General features: G+C 42.0%; 2 protein-coding genes across 2 annotated transcripts in view; one reads left to right on the forward strand and one right to left on the reverse strand.

Annotated features, from left to right (window-relative positions):
- Positions 1-13: 13 nt before the first annotated feature.
- Positions 14-12241, reverse strand: LOC138812166 (GDP-Man:Man(3)GlcNAc(2)-PP-Dol alpha-1,2-mannosyltransferase). The gene is made up of 4 exons (XM_070000133.1): positions 12003-12241; positions 8555-8785; positions 5460-6391; positions 14-2881 (listed from the first exon to the last, which is right to left on the reverse strand). The coding sequence occupies exons 1-4, from the start codon at positions 12119-12121 to the stop codon at positions 2610-2612; spliced, it is 1554 nt and encodes a 517-aa protein (XP_069856234.1). The 5' UTR covers positions 12122-12241; the 3' UTR covers positions 14-2609.
- Positions 12242-12393: 152 nt separating this feature from the next.
- LOC138812167 (copper-transporting ATPase 2-like) overlaps positions 12394-14879 on the forward strand; it is a 69525-nt gene continuing 67039 nt past the window's right edge. The window contains exons 1-2 of the mRNA XM_070000135.1: positions 12394-12663; positions 12864-12973. Coding sequence (XP_069856236.1) covers positions 12920-12973 — 54 coding nt within the window. The 5' untranslated portion in view covers positions 12394-12663; positions 12864-12919. The remainder of the gene's footprint in view (positions 12664-12863; positions 12974-14879) is intronic.

The raw sequence follows: 14879 nt of genomic DNA on the forward strand, positions 1-14879 counted from the left end.
AACATTCTGAAAGCACTGATACTAACACTTGTCTTTATTTCATAATTTTGCCTATAAGATGATCTTGTAAAAATACCTTGGAAATTATTAAAAAATAAAGAGTAAAAGGACAGGGGAGGTAGCTAGGGATAGAATGTATGCTTAGCAAGCATAAGGCCTTCAGTCTAATCCAAAGCCACACCCCAAAGCATAAATAATTTTTAAGAAAGTCTACAAAATCTAACAACCAATACTTAGGCACCACAAACAAGATAAAGATTTCCTTTCCTCTTTATGCATTTTCTTTCTTCTTTAAATATTAAAAAAAAATATTATTGCCAAGTGCTAGAGGCTCATGCCTGTAATCCTAGCTACTTGGGAGGCTGAGCTCTGAGGATTGCTGCTCAAAGCCAGTCTGGTCAGAAAAGGCCATATGACATTTATCTCCAATTAACCAAGAAAAAAGCTAGAAGTGCAGTGAAAAAGCCAAGCAGGTGCACAAGGCCCTGAATACAACCCCCAGTACCAGTACCCCATTCCCTCCACATTTCTCAGCATGTGGAACTATACTAGAAGAATTGGGAGAGTGTAGGAAGAGATTATTGTACAAAGACCACATAACATGTACTTTACAGTTAAAGTGTAACTTTAACTACACAGGGAATGTGAACTTAGCAAAATCAATAGTCACCCAGATGTTCGCAGACAGTAATTGACATACTGTTTCCACATTTTTCATAGTACCAGTAATTCAGTAAACAAACTAAAATACAAGTAAGTACCACATTAAGAACACTGGAAATGAACATATATGCAAATCGTATCTTATATTTATGATCCATGAGTCAATTTTTTGGAAAAAATTAAAAAATGAACCTTTAATGTGTTTTAAGGAATTTTCTTTCACTATATCTTCTACTTGTTCATTTCAATTTCTTCCTCTTTAGTTACATAGTTTTCTTTGTGTAGATGTTGTAGGCTTAGTGGGCTATAGCATGGATCTGACCTCAAAGACTAGCCATAGAATAAGAAAGAGCAGTGGGCCCAGAGTCAAAACACCACTTCATAATCTGGATGCTGTCATTAAAGAACTTTGTAACACTGAAGGAGTCCACCCATAACCCAGGTATAAATCACACTGATGAAGGGAGTGTCAATTCACTGAACAAGATATCTGTAGAAAATGCTGAAAGCTGTTAAGATCTGCATATACATATAATCATTAGTAAAGACAGGACATGAGGCATTTACTCTAATGTTTGGAATTTTCAAAGTAATTTTACACACTCTCCATCTCAGTATTACCACTCTAAAATTCAGTAAGGGTAGGCATTAACATCTCCAGCTCACGTGAAAAGATTCAAAAAGATTAAGAAGCAGCTTTAATTTCAGAAAATCAGATGTTTGTAAAGAATGAAGTGGATGCTGCTGACTCAGTTCAGTACTCATTTCTTTCCTTTTGAGATCCTAGGGTTTGAACTCAGGACCTTATACTTGCCTCAAGCCATCCAGTGCTCCTTTCAAAGGCTAGCTCACCATCTAACAATGCATGGTTTTGTTTATATAAAAAGTGAGGCTAGTTCTCTTTATCTCATAATTAAGCCAGAAAACAACTTTCTTGATGTTCTCTTGAGTAAATTAGGTTGCTTACTTAGGTTGGAGCTGATATGGATGTGGGAGACCCTCCAAATGTGCTGTGATAACGAGGCAACTTTTAATTATGGCATCTTAACCTCAACATGCCTATACATATTCATGAAGTAATCAGCCCATTCCACCTCTTACATATGTGCCTTGGGAACAGAATTAGATATATCTACAAAGTTGCTTTTAAGAAAACCATTAGGTACATTGAAAAAGGTGACCCATGAATTAAATGTACCAGAAATTTTGGGGTTGGGGATGTAGGTCACTAGAAGAATATTTGACTAGTATGAACAAGCCTGGAATACAATCCCTAACAACTCCCTGATCCAAAAAGATTTGTGTTTCAAAATGTCAGAATAATTCTAAAATGCTAGTTACTTTTTATCTATCATCCCTTTTAATTTAACATTTCCTTCTATTCTAAAAGGAAAGTTTCAGCTGAGGTGTAGCTAAGAGGTAGAGCTTGTCCTCTGCCTGTGTAAGGTCTTGGGTTTGATTCCTAATACTCAAAATAAATAAAACAATAAAATACAATAAAACAAGCAAGTGATCAAATAAAGAGAATTTTTTCCTGTTGAGTGATTTCAAAAACAGAACATAAAAATATGGATTATACCAAATTCAGTTGTTAATGTTTTTCTTTCAGTTCTGCATTTTGTAAAACTGAAGACCACATATTAATCTAAATTGTTATATTAGGATATGTAAGAGTGCATTTTCCATTTAGGTAATTTGGCCTTTTCTCAATAAAATACTTTTTCTAAACACATACTGCTGAGAACACTGTTCAGACTGACTTGATTATAACAGAAATAAGTATAGAAAAGTATTTACATATGAAGGGGTAATTAACCATTTTAAGTTTTGGTGCTGGGGATTGAACCCAGGCCCTCACCCATATGGAGTATGTGCTTTAACTGTGAGCTATACCTACAAACCCAACTATTTAATATAAAATACCTTTAATATATACAGATCTAGGATTATTTAAATAACTTCTCCACAGATGACAAGAATGTCACTTCAAACTCTTGGTCCGAGAATCTGCTTACAGATGCACGAGCATTTTTTCTGATCTGGAGTCTCTTTTCTGCAGACAGGGAGAGAATATGAGCCATAGTTTCAGCATAGCCATCTTCAGTCTCAGCCAGAAATCCAGTTATATCTCCTTCATGAGGAATAACGATGTCCAGCTTTGGACCCCCTGAGTTGTGTGCAAGGATAATTGTGCCAGCTGCCATACACTCTACAACTCCTGAGAAAGAAAAAAAAATGAGCAGAAACCTTCAAAATCTTGGACTCTCCACACTACATTCCTAGGAAACAGAAAGCTGTAAAATGAACTGCTTAAAATCATTCCAGGCCAGGCGCTGGTGGCTGATGCCTATAGTCCTTGCTACTCAGGAGGCTGAGATCTGAGGATTGGGGTTCAAAGCCAGCCCAGGCAGGAAAGTCCATGAGTCTCTTAGCTCCAATAAACCACTCAGAAAACCAGAAAGTGGTGCTGTGGCTCAAGTGGTAGAGTACTAGCCTTGAACTGAAGAGCTGAGGGACAGCATTCAGACCCAGAATTCAAGACCCATGACAGACGACCATGCCTGTAATCCTAGCTATTCAGCAACCTGAGATCTGAGGACCATGGTGCAGTGCCAGCTAGGCAGAAATGTCCTTGAGACTCTTATCTCTAATTACCTATCCAAAGCTGGATGTGGAGCTATGGTTTAAGGGGTAGAGTACCAGTCTTGGGACAATGCCCAGGTTCTAAGTCCAAGCCCTAGTTAGGCACAAAAAAACAAAAATATCCTTTCATTCTTTCCCACTGGTTGACATGGCTCTCACTGGCACTGGTTTTCTTAACCATCCCATTCAGGCTCTTGCTCTGTGAACAAAGTCGCTTGAATGTAGTTATTGATGCTCTCACTTGCTGGCCAACTTTTAATTATTGTTTGGGACCCAGCTTGAGGGTCACAAGTCTGTCTTGTGTGACTGTTCCTGGAACACTTCACTTTCCTTACATAGCACTGGCTCATGTCCAGCAAAGTGTGACCACCAGAAGGATGGGCAGCTTCTGAAGGGAAAGAACGAAGAGCAACTCCCACCTCAGCCACCTTCCCAGCCTCCTTGAGTGCCTGGTCCAGAGTGAGTACCAGTAAATGTCAGAAGACAGACTCTAGGCAGAGAGCTGGACCAATGAGTCTTTGCACTTTTGGACTTACTATTATACTAACTAGGAATTTAAGACATAAGAAATTATAGTGTTAGTATAGGAAGCTCCACTTCTGTTTTCCTATAACGAGGAGAGACACAGAACAGGCACTTGAAAAATACATGTTACCAAATGACACCAAATAGCAGTTGACTGTACAATGAAATGTATGCTGAACCCAAAGTTAGAATAGAAATAGCAGCTTGAATAGCAAAACCAAATAAAGGGTAAAGAGACTGAAACTGAACCCTGATAGGATCTGGAGGAAAGATAGGGTGAGGCCATTTCAATAATGAGCAAAAATTCACAAAGAATTTAAAAGAGAAATAGTGTGGAAAGCTGATCTGGAGACAGTGTCAGCTTCCACTGCCCAAATAAAAATGCTCACCCCTAAGCAAGCCCATTGAAATACTTCTCACTGGATCCTATCCAAAGATTCCAAGCTGCTCCTTTAGTATGATTTAAGGTAGGGGCAAGGAATCTGTACCAGTACACAGATGAGTTTAGATGAGGAGAGAAGGCTTAAGGGTAGCTCAGTAGTAGAGCATAGCACTTGCCTAGTGAGTGCAAGACTGTGGGCTTGAGCCCTAAAACAAACAAAAAAAAAAAAGTGAGGTGGGTGGATGGAAATAGAAAGCCTAGCAGTTAAGAGCAGTTGTTACCTGGGTAGAAGCCAGACCCTACCACTTCCTTTGTGACTGGATTGAAGTTTCTAGACCTCTCTGTGCTTGGGTTTCCATATGGACAAATGGGTGTAACAATAATACCTATCAAGCAGGGATTTAGAGAATAATAAACTAGATAATATTTGTAAAAACCTCAATTTAGTAACCTCCATATACTAAGTGGTGGTTAATAAGTTTCGTGTGTATGTGTTGTGTGTGTGTACATGTGCAAGTATTTCTGGGAATAGCATCTAGGAGCTGGTACATGCTAGCCAAGTACTCTGTCACTAAGCCATAACCAAGTCCAAGTACTAGTCTTTTTTTTTTTTTTTTTTTGGTCAGTCATGGGGCTGGGCCTGAGCGCTATCCTTCAGCTCTTCAGCTCAAGGCTAGCGCTCCACCACTTGAGCCACAGCACCACTTCTGGTTTTCTGAGCAGTATATTGGAGCTAAGAGTCTCACAGACTTTCCTGCCTGGACTGGCTTTGAACGGAGATCCTCAGATCTCAGCCTCCTGAGTAGCTAGGATTATAGGTGTCAGCCACCAGCGCCGGGCCCAAGTACTATTCTTTTTTTTTTTTTTGGTGGGGGGGTTGGGGGGGTCTGGTCGTGGGGCCTGAACTCTGGGCCTGGGCACTGCCCCTCAGCTCTTCAGCTCAAGGCTAGCACTCTACCACTTGAGCCACAGCGCCACTTCCAGTTTTTTCTTTTTGCTTATGTGGTGCTGAGGAATCAAACCCAGGGCCTCATGCATGCAAGGCAAGCGCTCTACCACTGAGCCACCTTCTCAGCCCAAGTACTATTCTTAACTACTGTCTTAAAAGGTCCGAGATGAAGAATGTACACTTGGTGGATTAAGAAAAGAGAATGAGGATGTCATAGACACTTCCAGAGTATTATTAACTTATCATAAATCTAAAGTAGTATATCTTGCATATCAAACTAGTTAAGGACAAACTCACCAATCCCAAAATGCTCATTCCACATGGTGTGCAGACCAATTGTTGCTTCAGACAAATAATTCTTTAACTCCTCAAATGGAATGTTTATTTTAAATTCCACGTGTTCTTGAACCCCTAAATCCTCGGACAGCCTTCTCAGTTGGTTTACCCTGAGTTCATCTTCTTTGTTACGACAACCTCCAATGAGGATGAGTTTGAGTAGAGAGGGTGACTCAGCTGTCTTCTTACACAGCAATTTAGCAAAGGCTCTGATCTGCAAAGAGTGATCCTTTTCAGGCCTGAACTGGCCAATGGAAACCAGTAAATGTCCTGGGGTTTTCTGTTTCTCATGTAAGGGAATGTCCAGAAAGGTCTGTACATCACAAGGTGGATAAACAATGTTAGTGCAATGCCCAACCTTCCAAAGTGCAAGAATATGGTTTAGGGTCCAAGAAGAATTCACCATGACCACATCACTGCAAGAACCAACAAGCCCATAAAGAAAGGCAAACAAATAGTAGTAGATGAGTTTTACTTTGCTGAGAAAAGGATTCCTGGTAATGAAGGCTGCATTATTAAAGCCAACACTTTGATTCTTCACCACAGACAGCATGTCAGTGCTGATAGTGGGATAATGAACATAACTTCCAATTTGGCAACCTCCTACATACTTAAACAGAGGGAATGTGAACGCGTAGCCCATGGAATCAATGTAAACATCAGGAACATACTGCATCAACGCCTCCCAGCCAAGGACAATGGAGCCAAGACTTTGGCCCAAGAGTGTGAAGTGAGGGTAGTGTGAATCTTCCACAAGGTAGCGTTTCTTTAAGAACACAAATTTCACTGGATGAATTAATCTGATGTTAAATCTTCTGAAAGCACCTTCTAGTATCTGTTGACCAGTGACATTAACATCACCAGTATAAACAATGTATACTGCCTCAGGATACCTAAATAGAATATGATAGTTAAGAATCCCATTAGTTTAGGTTAAAATAAAGCAAACAGTTGTAGATAGTTGTCTCATAATCATGAACAAGCTTATTTTATCTTAAAAAATGTTTTCAATGATTCTCATCATTTCACATGAAGTACTGACTCTACCCTTTCTAGAGTTTTTCTGTTGCCCAAGGATGTTAGTCCTTCAAATGAGACATTTTATGTTGAAATCCAACCTACAATACAGTGTACCAGCTGGATGCTGGTGGCTCACGCCTGTAATCCTAACTATTCAAGAGGCCAAGGTCTGAGCATTGGAAGCTAGCCAGGGAAGGAAAAGTCTGCGAGACTCTCATCTCCAGTTAATCACCAAAAAAATCAGACGTGGAGCTGTGGCTCAAATAAAGCACCAGCTTTGAGTGAAAAGTTAAAAGACAGTGCCCAGAGCTGGGACTCTTATCACTAATTAGCCACAAAGAAGCGGGAAGTGGTGGTACTATGGCTCAAGTGGCAGAGTACCAGTGTTGAGCAAAAAAATCTAAGAGACAGTGGCCAGGACCTTAGTTTAAGCTCTACTACTGGGACAAAAAAAAGGGGGGGAAGCTACTCTTAAAAGAGATTAATGGGATTATTGCCTTTATTTTTTTGGTGCTGGGGATTGAATACAGGGTCTTATGCATATTCAGCACACTTTCCCATTGAACACTCCTCCTAGTTTCCTAAAGGGGCTCTTTGACCTTTTTGCAACATGAGGACATAGCAGAAATAGCAATGAAGAAGCAGAACGTGACTCTTACCAGTTATCAGAGCTATATTTAGGTAATGATTTTTTAAAATAATTTAAAATAATTTCATTATTTTATTGTCGCTTTAGAGGTGTTATACAGCATGGTTACCTTTATATTTATGAGATAATAAATACATTTCCTTCCTTTTGTATAGTATCTTATGTTCCCTCATTCTCTCCCATTCCCTCCCATCTCTGCCCACAGGTTGCTTGGTGCAGTCTGTGGGCCTGCTGCTGCAATTTTTCACATTTTCCACTCATTTTGTGCCCTCCCCCCACCTTCCTCAGATATGTCCGTTTATACACTGTATATGAGGTAAAGAATAGAGTCATCAAAGAATGAAAAGGTCCTTGTTTCCTTATCTTTTGGAGTTTGTTTCACTATGTACATTATTTTATATACATATAAAGAGGTAATTGGGTATTACAACTTGTTGATTTTCTCCTAAGACTATCTTCTTTTGGTCCTACTGTGAGTGTCTAGAATCCTGTATAATTTGTCATATCCCATTGCGTTTTTAATCTAACTTCCACATATGAAGGAGAACATTTGCCATTTGTCTCTCTGATCTTGGCTTACTTCACTCAACATGATTTGTTCTACTTCCACCTATTTCTCTGCAAATGACATTATTGTATCCTTTCTAATGGCCGTGTAAAATTCTATTGTATATAGGTACCACATTTGTTTTGGATCCATTCATCTATTGTGGGGCATCTGGGTTGTTTCCCTATCTTAGTTATAGTGAATAGTGCGGCAATGAACATGGATGTGCAGGTGTCCTTTTCACAGCCTGGCTCTTGATGTCCAGGGTAGATGCCTGGGAGGGTAGGGTTGGGTTATAGGGAAGGTCTATGTCTAATTTTTTGAGCAACCTCCAGACTGTTTTCCAGAGTGCTTGTGTAAGTTTGCATTCCCACCAGCAGTACAGTATGGATCCTTTTTCTCACTTCCACACCAACATTTGTCGTCCAAATTCAGACTATTGGCCAGACTAACTGGGGAAAGATGGTATCTCGGGGTTGTTTTGAGTTGCATTACCTTTATGGACAGGGATGATGAGCACTTCCTCATGTGTTTCTTTGCCATTCTTACCTCTTCTGAGTATGCTTTCCTTAGCTCTCTTACCTATTTAGTGATTGGTTTATTAGGTTTGGGAAGGGTTAGTGTCTTGAGTTCCCTGTATATATTGGATATTAGGCCTTTGTCTGACATATAGCTGCTGTTTTTCTAGTTTAGTAGCTATGTCCTTAACTGTACAGAAACTTTTTATTCTAATGTAGTCCCATTTGTCGAGTCTCTCTCCTATCTGTTATGCCCCTGGGACTCTAGGTAATGATTTTTTTTAATGGCAATAATAAATGAACTTAAGAGATGCATACCTACTTTTTCTGAAGGGCTCTCAAAGCACACCATAAAACTCTTTCTCCTCCACCACCAGCATTGCAATATGGATGAAAAAATGCAATCACCATCTGCTTTCTCCCATTTTTGCTGGTTGATAATGACATTTTCTTCCTTTGTAGCATCAGTCTGATTCCACATAGGACAAGGACTAAACATACACATAAAGCTCCACATACAATTAGTCCCGGGAGGAACAATGAATAAAAAAACCTGGAATAAGAAGGAAAGTTCAAAACCACTCAGATTCTCATTAAAAAATAACATAAGTTAAAGTCTAGTTTACATACTTAGTTTATATATAGTAGCACAGAGAATTTTTGTAGTTTGCAAGATTATTTACACTTTTCTTTCTTTTTCTTTGGTGATCTCTGGGACCAAACCAGGGCCTTACATGTTAGGCAAGAGCTGTACCACTGGGCTGTATATCCAGCCCAACAACAGTTAATTTTCTTGTGCATGTACCAGTCCTGGGGCTTGAATTCATGGCCTGGGCACTCTCCCTGAGAGTTTTTGCTCAATACTAGCACTTGAGCCACAGCTCTATTTCTGGCATTTTTGGTAGTTTAGTAGAGATAAGAGTCTTATAGATTTCCCTGCAGGGGCTGGCTTCAAATCATGATCCTCATATCTCAGCCTCCTGAGTAGCTAGTATTACAGGTTTGAGCCAATGGTGTCCAGTGATAGTTAATTTTTAAGTATCCATCCCAGAAATGTTGCGTTTTGCTTGTTTTTGTATAGGGGTTTGGACTCAGGATCTTAATGTGTGCTAGCCAAGTATTCTACCTCTGTCCCTATATCCCTAAGCTGTTTTTTGCTTTAGTTATTTTTGGATAAGCCTTGGCTTTATTATAATCATTATTATTTACAATATGTTACTACTACTACTATTACCACTATTATTTTGGCCTGTGGTTTACCTAGGACTGCGATCCTCCTGATCTCTGCCAGTAGGTGGGATTACAACCCTAACCACAGAAATTCTTAATTCTAACTTGCTTAGCACTACAAGATGGTTAAAGACATAATGAATCTAATAGTTTGGCATCCCTATCTTGCGTTACGTTAAGGCAGTTTTATTTACTGTCAGTGTAAATGTCAACATAGAGAAAAGACATGCCTAACTTATGCCTGGCCAAGAGTTCAATTTCTAGCTTAACCTCCCCCCTCCCCACACTAGGTTTACCTATATTTAAACAGAAAACTGAAAAAAAAAGTAACTGTAACCAGCAGTGAGTCACTCCTTTAGAAAACAGCAAATACAATGTACAGAGCACTAAATCAGGAATATCCCATATGGCAGGGGATAACAAGACTGAGAACAAACCTTTCTACTCAGAGTATTTGAATATTCATTATTGAACTTGAAGTAGAATGGATAAAAATAAATAACAAATACCTGAATATGTATAAGAAACTACTATTCTTGCTTGTTATTCAGGAAATTATTTTCTAATTATAAAATTTCAATCTGTAAAAGTTCATGCCTAGATCCTAGCTACTCAGGAGGCTGAGATTTGAGAACCACAATTTGAAGACAGCCCAGCCAGACTGTCATCTTCAATTATGTAGAAAAAGACAGAATTGAGGTTAGGGTTCAGATGGTAGAGTACCAAATATAAGATGAACTTGAGGTCCTTAGTTTAAGTCCCAGTACTGGCCCACAATTTATTTTAATTTTTTTGTTGGTCGTGGGGCTTGAACTGTGGGCCTGGGCGCTGTCCCTCAGCTCTTCAGCTCAAGGCTAGTGCTCTACCACTTGAGCCACAGTGCCACTTCCGGTTTTCTAGTAGTTAACTGGAGATACGTGTCACAGAGACTTTCCTGCCCGGGCTGGCTTTGAACCGAGAGCCTCAGATAGCCTCCAGAGCAGCTAGGATTACAGGGATGAGCCACCAGCACCCGGCTCACAATTTTTTTTTAAACTTCAATAAAAATATGTAGGTGTTAGACAAAAAAAAGAACCTAGGAGATAACACTGAGCATAAATAATGACATATAAAGGGGACTACCGGGAAGGATCCTGAGTTGGAGGCTGTCTCAAAACAACAACAACCAAACCACCACCACCAACAACAACCAAACCAAGCAAGGCCAAACCAAAAGAGTTAGAAGCTAGAATATCAAAGATATTTAGTTTGTTCAGTGGGAAAAAGCATTAGATAAGGTGATGTTAGGGAAATGAACCCTAAGATATGTATTCAAATTTTTTTTCTTTCTTGCGATTGTTTCTAACACATTTATAAGATGATTTCTTTGTTGCTTTGTATGTCCCTCCCCCACAGTATAACCCCTGCTTTCACTGTATTTAATGTCGGTATAATTTGTGGAGGGGAAGGGGAAAAACAAATCGTTTAAATAGGGATGCAGGTGGACCCATTGCAACAATGAGATGTACAAGTCGTTATGTCAAAACGAACTTTACAACTTTGGTGGGGGGGCGGCGGGGGATAGGGGAGGAGCGGGAGGATTGGGGGAGTAGGGGAGGGAGGATGGAAAGGGATGGGAAGGGGAAACAAAGGAGGAGGCTACAATGCTTGATAAGAAATGTACTCATCCCGCTGTACGGTATGTTCACAATAAAAAAAAACATGATGAGAATAGCAATAAAAAAGAAATGTACTCATTATCTTGCCCATGTAATTGTAACCCCTCTGTACAGTATTTTCACAATAAAAAATACTATGCAAAAAAAAAGCATTTACAAAAATTTTATAACAAAGGTTAGAAAAGTCATTTTTCCCACCAAAATGTTAGCAACTGTTATCACCAGATGGAAACATTCTTGGTGGCTTTTCCTTTTATTGATCTATGTTGTAACTGTCCTAGAAGAAACTGTATTACATAGTCATAAAAAATAATTTAAAAAAAGAAGGCAATATTTTATAACTACTTTTACATCAATGAGAAAATAAAGCAGTGGATCGTCAAGAAACCCAGAACATATGTTATCATTAAGCGACACGTATTAACCAAAGTAGTCTGGGTGAGTTAAACAAACAAACAAAAAGCCCCGAGTCCAGAAGGAAGAATTAGCTTCTCAGCCGAAGACAGACGCATCATGGATTGGAAAAAAAACACACTCGTGGCTCCATCCTAGAGGGAAACGGGGAAGGAAGATCAGGAATTTACGACGGACAAAATGGACTGCGAAGAGGAGAAAGAAAAGGCAGACACAAAGCTGGGAACTGTCGCTAGCCAGCAGGGGGGCAAGCGGGAAAACTGCGGTAAACTGAGTCAAAGACCTAGCGGTCTCCCACCTATCTAGGAGACCCCAAAGGGAGAGGAATTTCTTCCCAGTTGGCCTGACCCAATCTCCTAAAATCACATCAAGGAAGGCCATTCCCCTGCAAACTTAAGCTGCACGCGAAAGAAAATTACCACCAAAAAACCAGGTCAAGGTTGTGAGTCCACGCCCCGGGCTACTCACCGCAGTAACTCGCACAAGCACCAGCTCCCAGGGGCAGTCGCCATCTTTAGCCGACCCCGGAACTCAGGAAGCTCTCGGCCGTTCCTCTTCTCTATTGGCTCCTGAGGAAATAACGGCATGCTATCCCCGCCCTCACGGACCTCTTTACTTTGCAATTGGTTCCTGGCAGCAGCTTCCCATGGCCTTTCAGCCAATAGGCTCTACCGAGGCGTAGACAAAATTTCCGTCCGGCGCGCATGGGACCCGCCCCCTTAGTAGGAGTTGGGCTGTGGAGTGGGGGCGTGGCCTGTGATGGACAGCCAGCACTCCCGCCCTCCCGCCCTTCTCCACCACCCACCGTGAACACCCCCCCACCCCCGGGAGTACCCCCATCCCCTGCCCCAAACCGGTCTCCTGTTGAACAAATGGGGCCGCCCCGGCTGGTCGCGGATCGATCTTCGAGGTGCCGCAGCGGTCTCAGGCTTTGCCACCTGCGGCGTCCCGGAGTCGCGCGCACCGTCCGTGAGGGGGCTGCGCGGAGTTGACGCCGAGTCGTCCCCTCAGGCAGTGGCCGCACCCGGGGACCTGCGTCTTGGGTCCCGGGCTGCGCCTCTCGCCGGCTTTTCCCTCACGGCACTCGGCTGGGGCTCCGAGGACCCAGTCGTGAGCGCATCTGCCCCAGGTAGCGCAGACCCGGGGCTGGGGAGGGGCCGGCTCCCGTGGGGACACTGAGGCAGGGGTCGGCGCGGCCCGGGGCGTGGGGGGGATCGGAGGCCCGGCCGGCCGCGCGCGCCGCGCGCGAACCCCCTGATCCCACACGAAGGGGTGTGTTGGACGAGTGGCCGGCAGGAATCATCCCCGCCTTTCTCCTCCCCTGACCAGGTAGGTGACCTTTGCGCTCCCTGCGCGATCTGGGAAGACGTTGGCGTGTGTGGAGAATGATGCCTGAGCGGGAGAGTCTGATTTCAGCCAGCGGAGAGCCTCGCCGGGAGGTAAGTGCCTTCGCGCCCGGCCCACGCCGCCGCCGTCACCCCCGCCCGGAGGGCTTTCTGTCCCGCCGGTCGCTGCAGCCTGGCTCGCGCAGGTGCGCTGGGCACAGGTGCGCGGGACTCAGCGCTGGCTCTAGTGGCTGGGGAGGAAAGCACCCTAGAAAGGGCACTGTCCCTGGCCCGCTGGTGTTGAGGAACAGTTTGAAAACCTAGCATTTCCCCATTCACCTTTCCCCTTTTAAGGGGTCTGATGCCTGCCAGGCAAAGAGCGGGAAGCTGCTGTGTGATTCGGTGCAGAAGTTATTATCGTTGGGTGGCAGATCCAGGCTATCCAAGTCCTGTGGTCTGTCCAAGTCAAGTGGTCTATATAAGTCCTGCCATGTTTTCTTTATTTTTCTTTTAATGCAGTCTTTTAAAAATAGAATACTTTGCATGACAAGACAACCTTTTCCAGTCCTTTTCTTCATGTACTCCTGCCTTCATTCAACAAACATTTATTGAAAACTTAGTACGTTGAAGAGTTTGATAGAGTTGTTGACAACCTCCCTCCACCCCACTCCCACCACTCCCCACACACACGGGAGGAGAGAAACCTATAGGTTTCTTCCTGTGTTGTTTTAAAATGCTCTGTTTTACCTGAATGAAATCACGTGTTGTAGTTTTTTTCCATTCATACTATATTTTGGAATTAGCTCAACTAAGTATCTCAGTTTAACCTTCTCACAGATGTATCATGGTTTATTGACCTCCTGTGGGTGGATGTTTTGAGTGCCTTACCCCCTCTTTCACAAGAGGACACGATCTTTGTATTTGATTTTTAATACAAACATGGAATGTTTCTTTAGGATATAGGATTAATGGACTCAAGAATAGGTCACTTCTTTTCTATACACTTGGAATTAATTTATTGTTATTGTTGAGTCTATTTAGTAGTGAAATTCATCTAGGCTGGTGGGTAGAAAGGAAATATAAGTGGATTCATGGATAAGCAGAGAGGCTGGTGAGTAGGTGACTCTTTGTGGCATGAGACTTCATTTGATCAAGGATGTGAAGACAGCATACACTGGAGAGGGGTGGCTGGAGCAGAGGAGATAATTCCAACTGTCTGCAGTGTCTTCATCTAGATAGAAAAATCTTTGTACTTCCAGATCAGCCTCAAGACTTGCCCCCTCCTTGAAACCTATATATCTCCTGCCCTCATTGACCTCATTCTGTTCTGGATTCCTTTGATAATAGCCAATATGAGCTTACTATGTGTTACACATTGTATTAAGTACTTTATATCCCTCTCTGTGCACTCTCTCATTTAATCCTCACAATCCCCATTTCACCCAGGTTTTTATTTATTTTTTTCCAGTGCTGGAGATCAAATCCAGGATCCTGTGCTCATATGCTGTTATCATTGACCCATACACCCAGCCTTAAAACCCTTTAACATAGATTTTTCTTCTTGTTGTTGTTAATTTTGTGCTGGGAATCAAACCCATTCTGCCAACAAACTTTTCCTGGAACTCTGTTAAGATAGTAGCTTCAGTAATCATCATTTGTGCAGCAAATAACTTTTAAAGTACTCCCTACCAGGAATTGTAGAAACCGGGAATCCCATTATGATCAAGATCTTTCCTTTAGAGACTTTGCATCCTAATAAGAGATCCTGATAGGGGTGGCAGTGGAGGGGGAGATGGATGTGGGGGTGGGGTAGTTGTGGTGTGTGTATAACCAATAAGTAGTGTTAATTCTGATATTGCTGAGTGTGTGGAAGCTAGTAAAGCTGAGTAGGAGCATAAGAAAAGGTCTGAGTTTTAAGTAGAGCCCTTGATAGCCTACATTTCAGGCGAGTATGCTGGGGAACTGAAAGTGTCTAAGTCCTAATACAGGAATGCATAATAAATGTGTATTTGATCTTTGT

Source organism: Dipodomys merriami, unplaced genomic scaffold, assembly GCF_024711535.1.
Source record: "Dipodomys merriami isolate MVZ:Mamm:240054 unplaced genomic scaffold, mDipMer1.0.p SCAF_56, whole genome shotgun sequence".
Taxonomy (NCBI): domain Eukaryota; kingdom Metazoa; phylum Chordata; class Mammalia; order Rodentia; family Heteromyidae; genus Dipodomys; species Dipodomys merriami.

Bases quoted from the DNA above. Each gene is read 5' to 3' on its own strand.
- LOC138812166 (XM_070000133.1), bottom strand. From the start codon at position 12,121: ATGCCGTTATTTCCTCAGGAGCCAATAGAGAAGAGGAACGGCCGAGAG. The intron at 8,786-12,002 runs GTGAGTAGCCCG...TTCTTATTCCAG, and splicing joins TGCTTGTGCGAGTTACTGCG to GTTTTTTTATTCATTGTTCC. The intron at 2,882-5,459 runs GTGAGTTTGTCC...TTTCTTTCTCAG, and splicing joins GAATGAGCATTTTGGGATTG to GAGTTGTAGAGTGTATGGCA.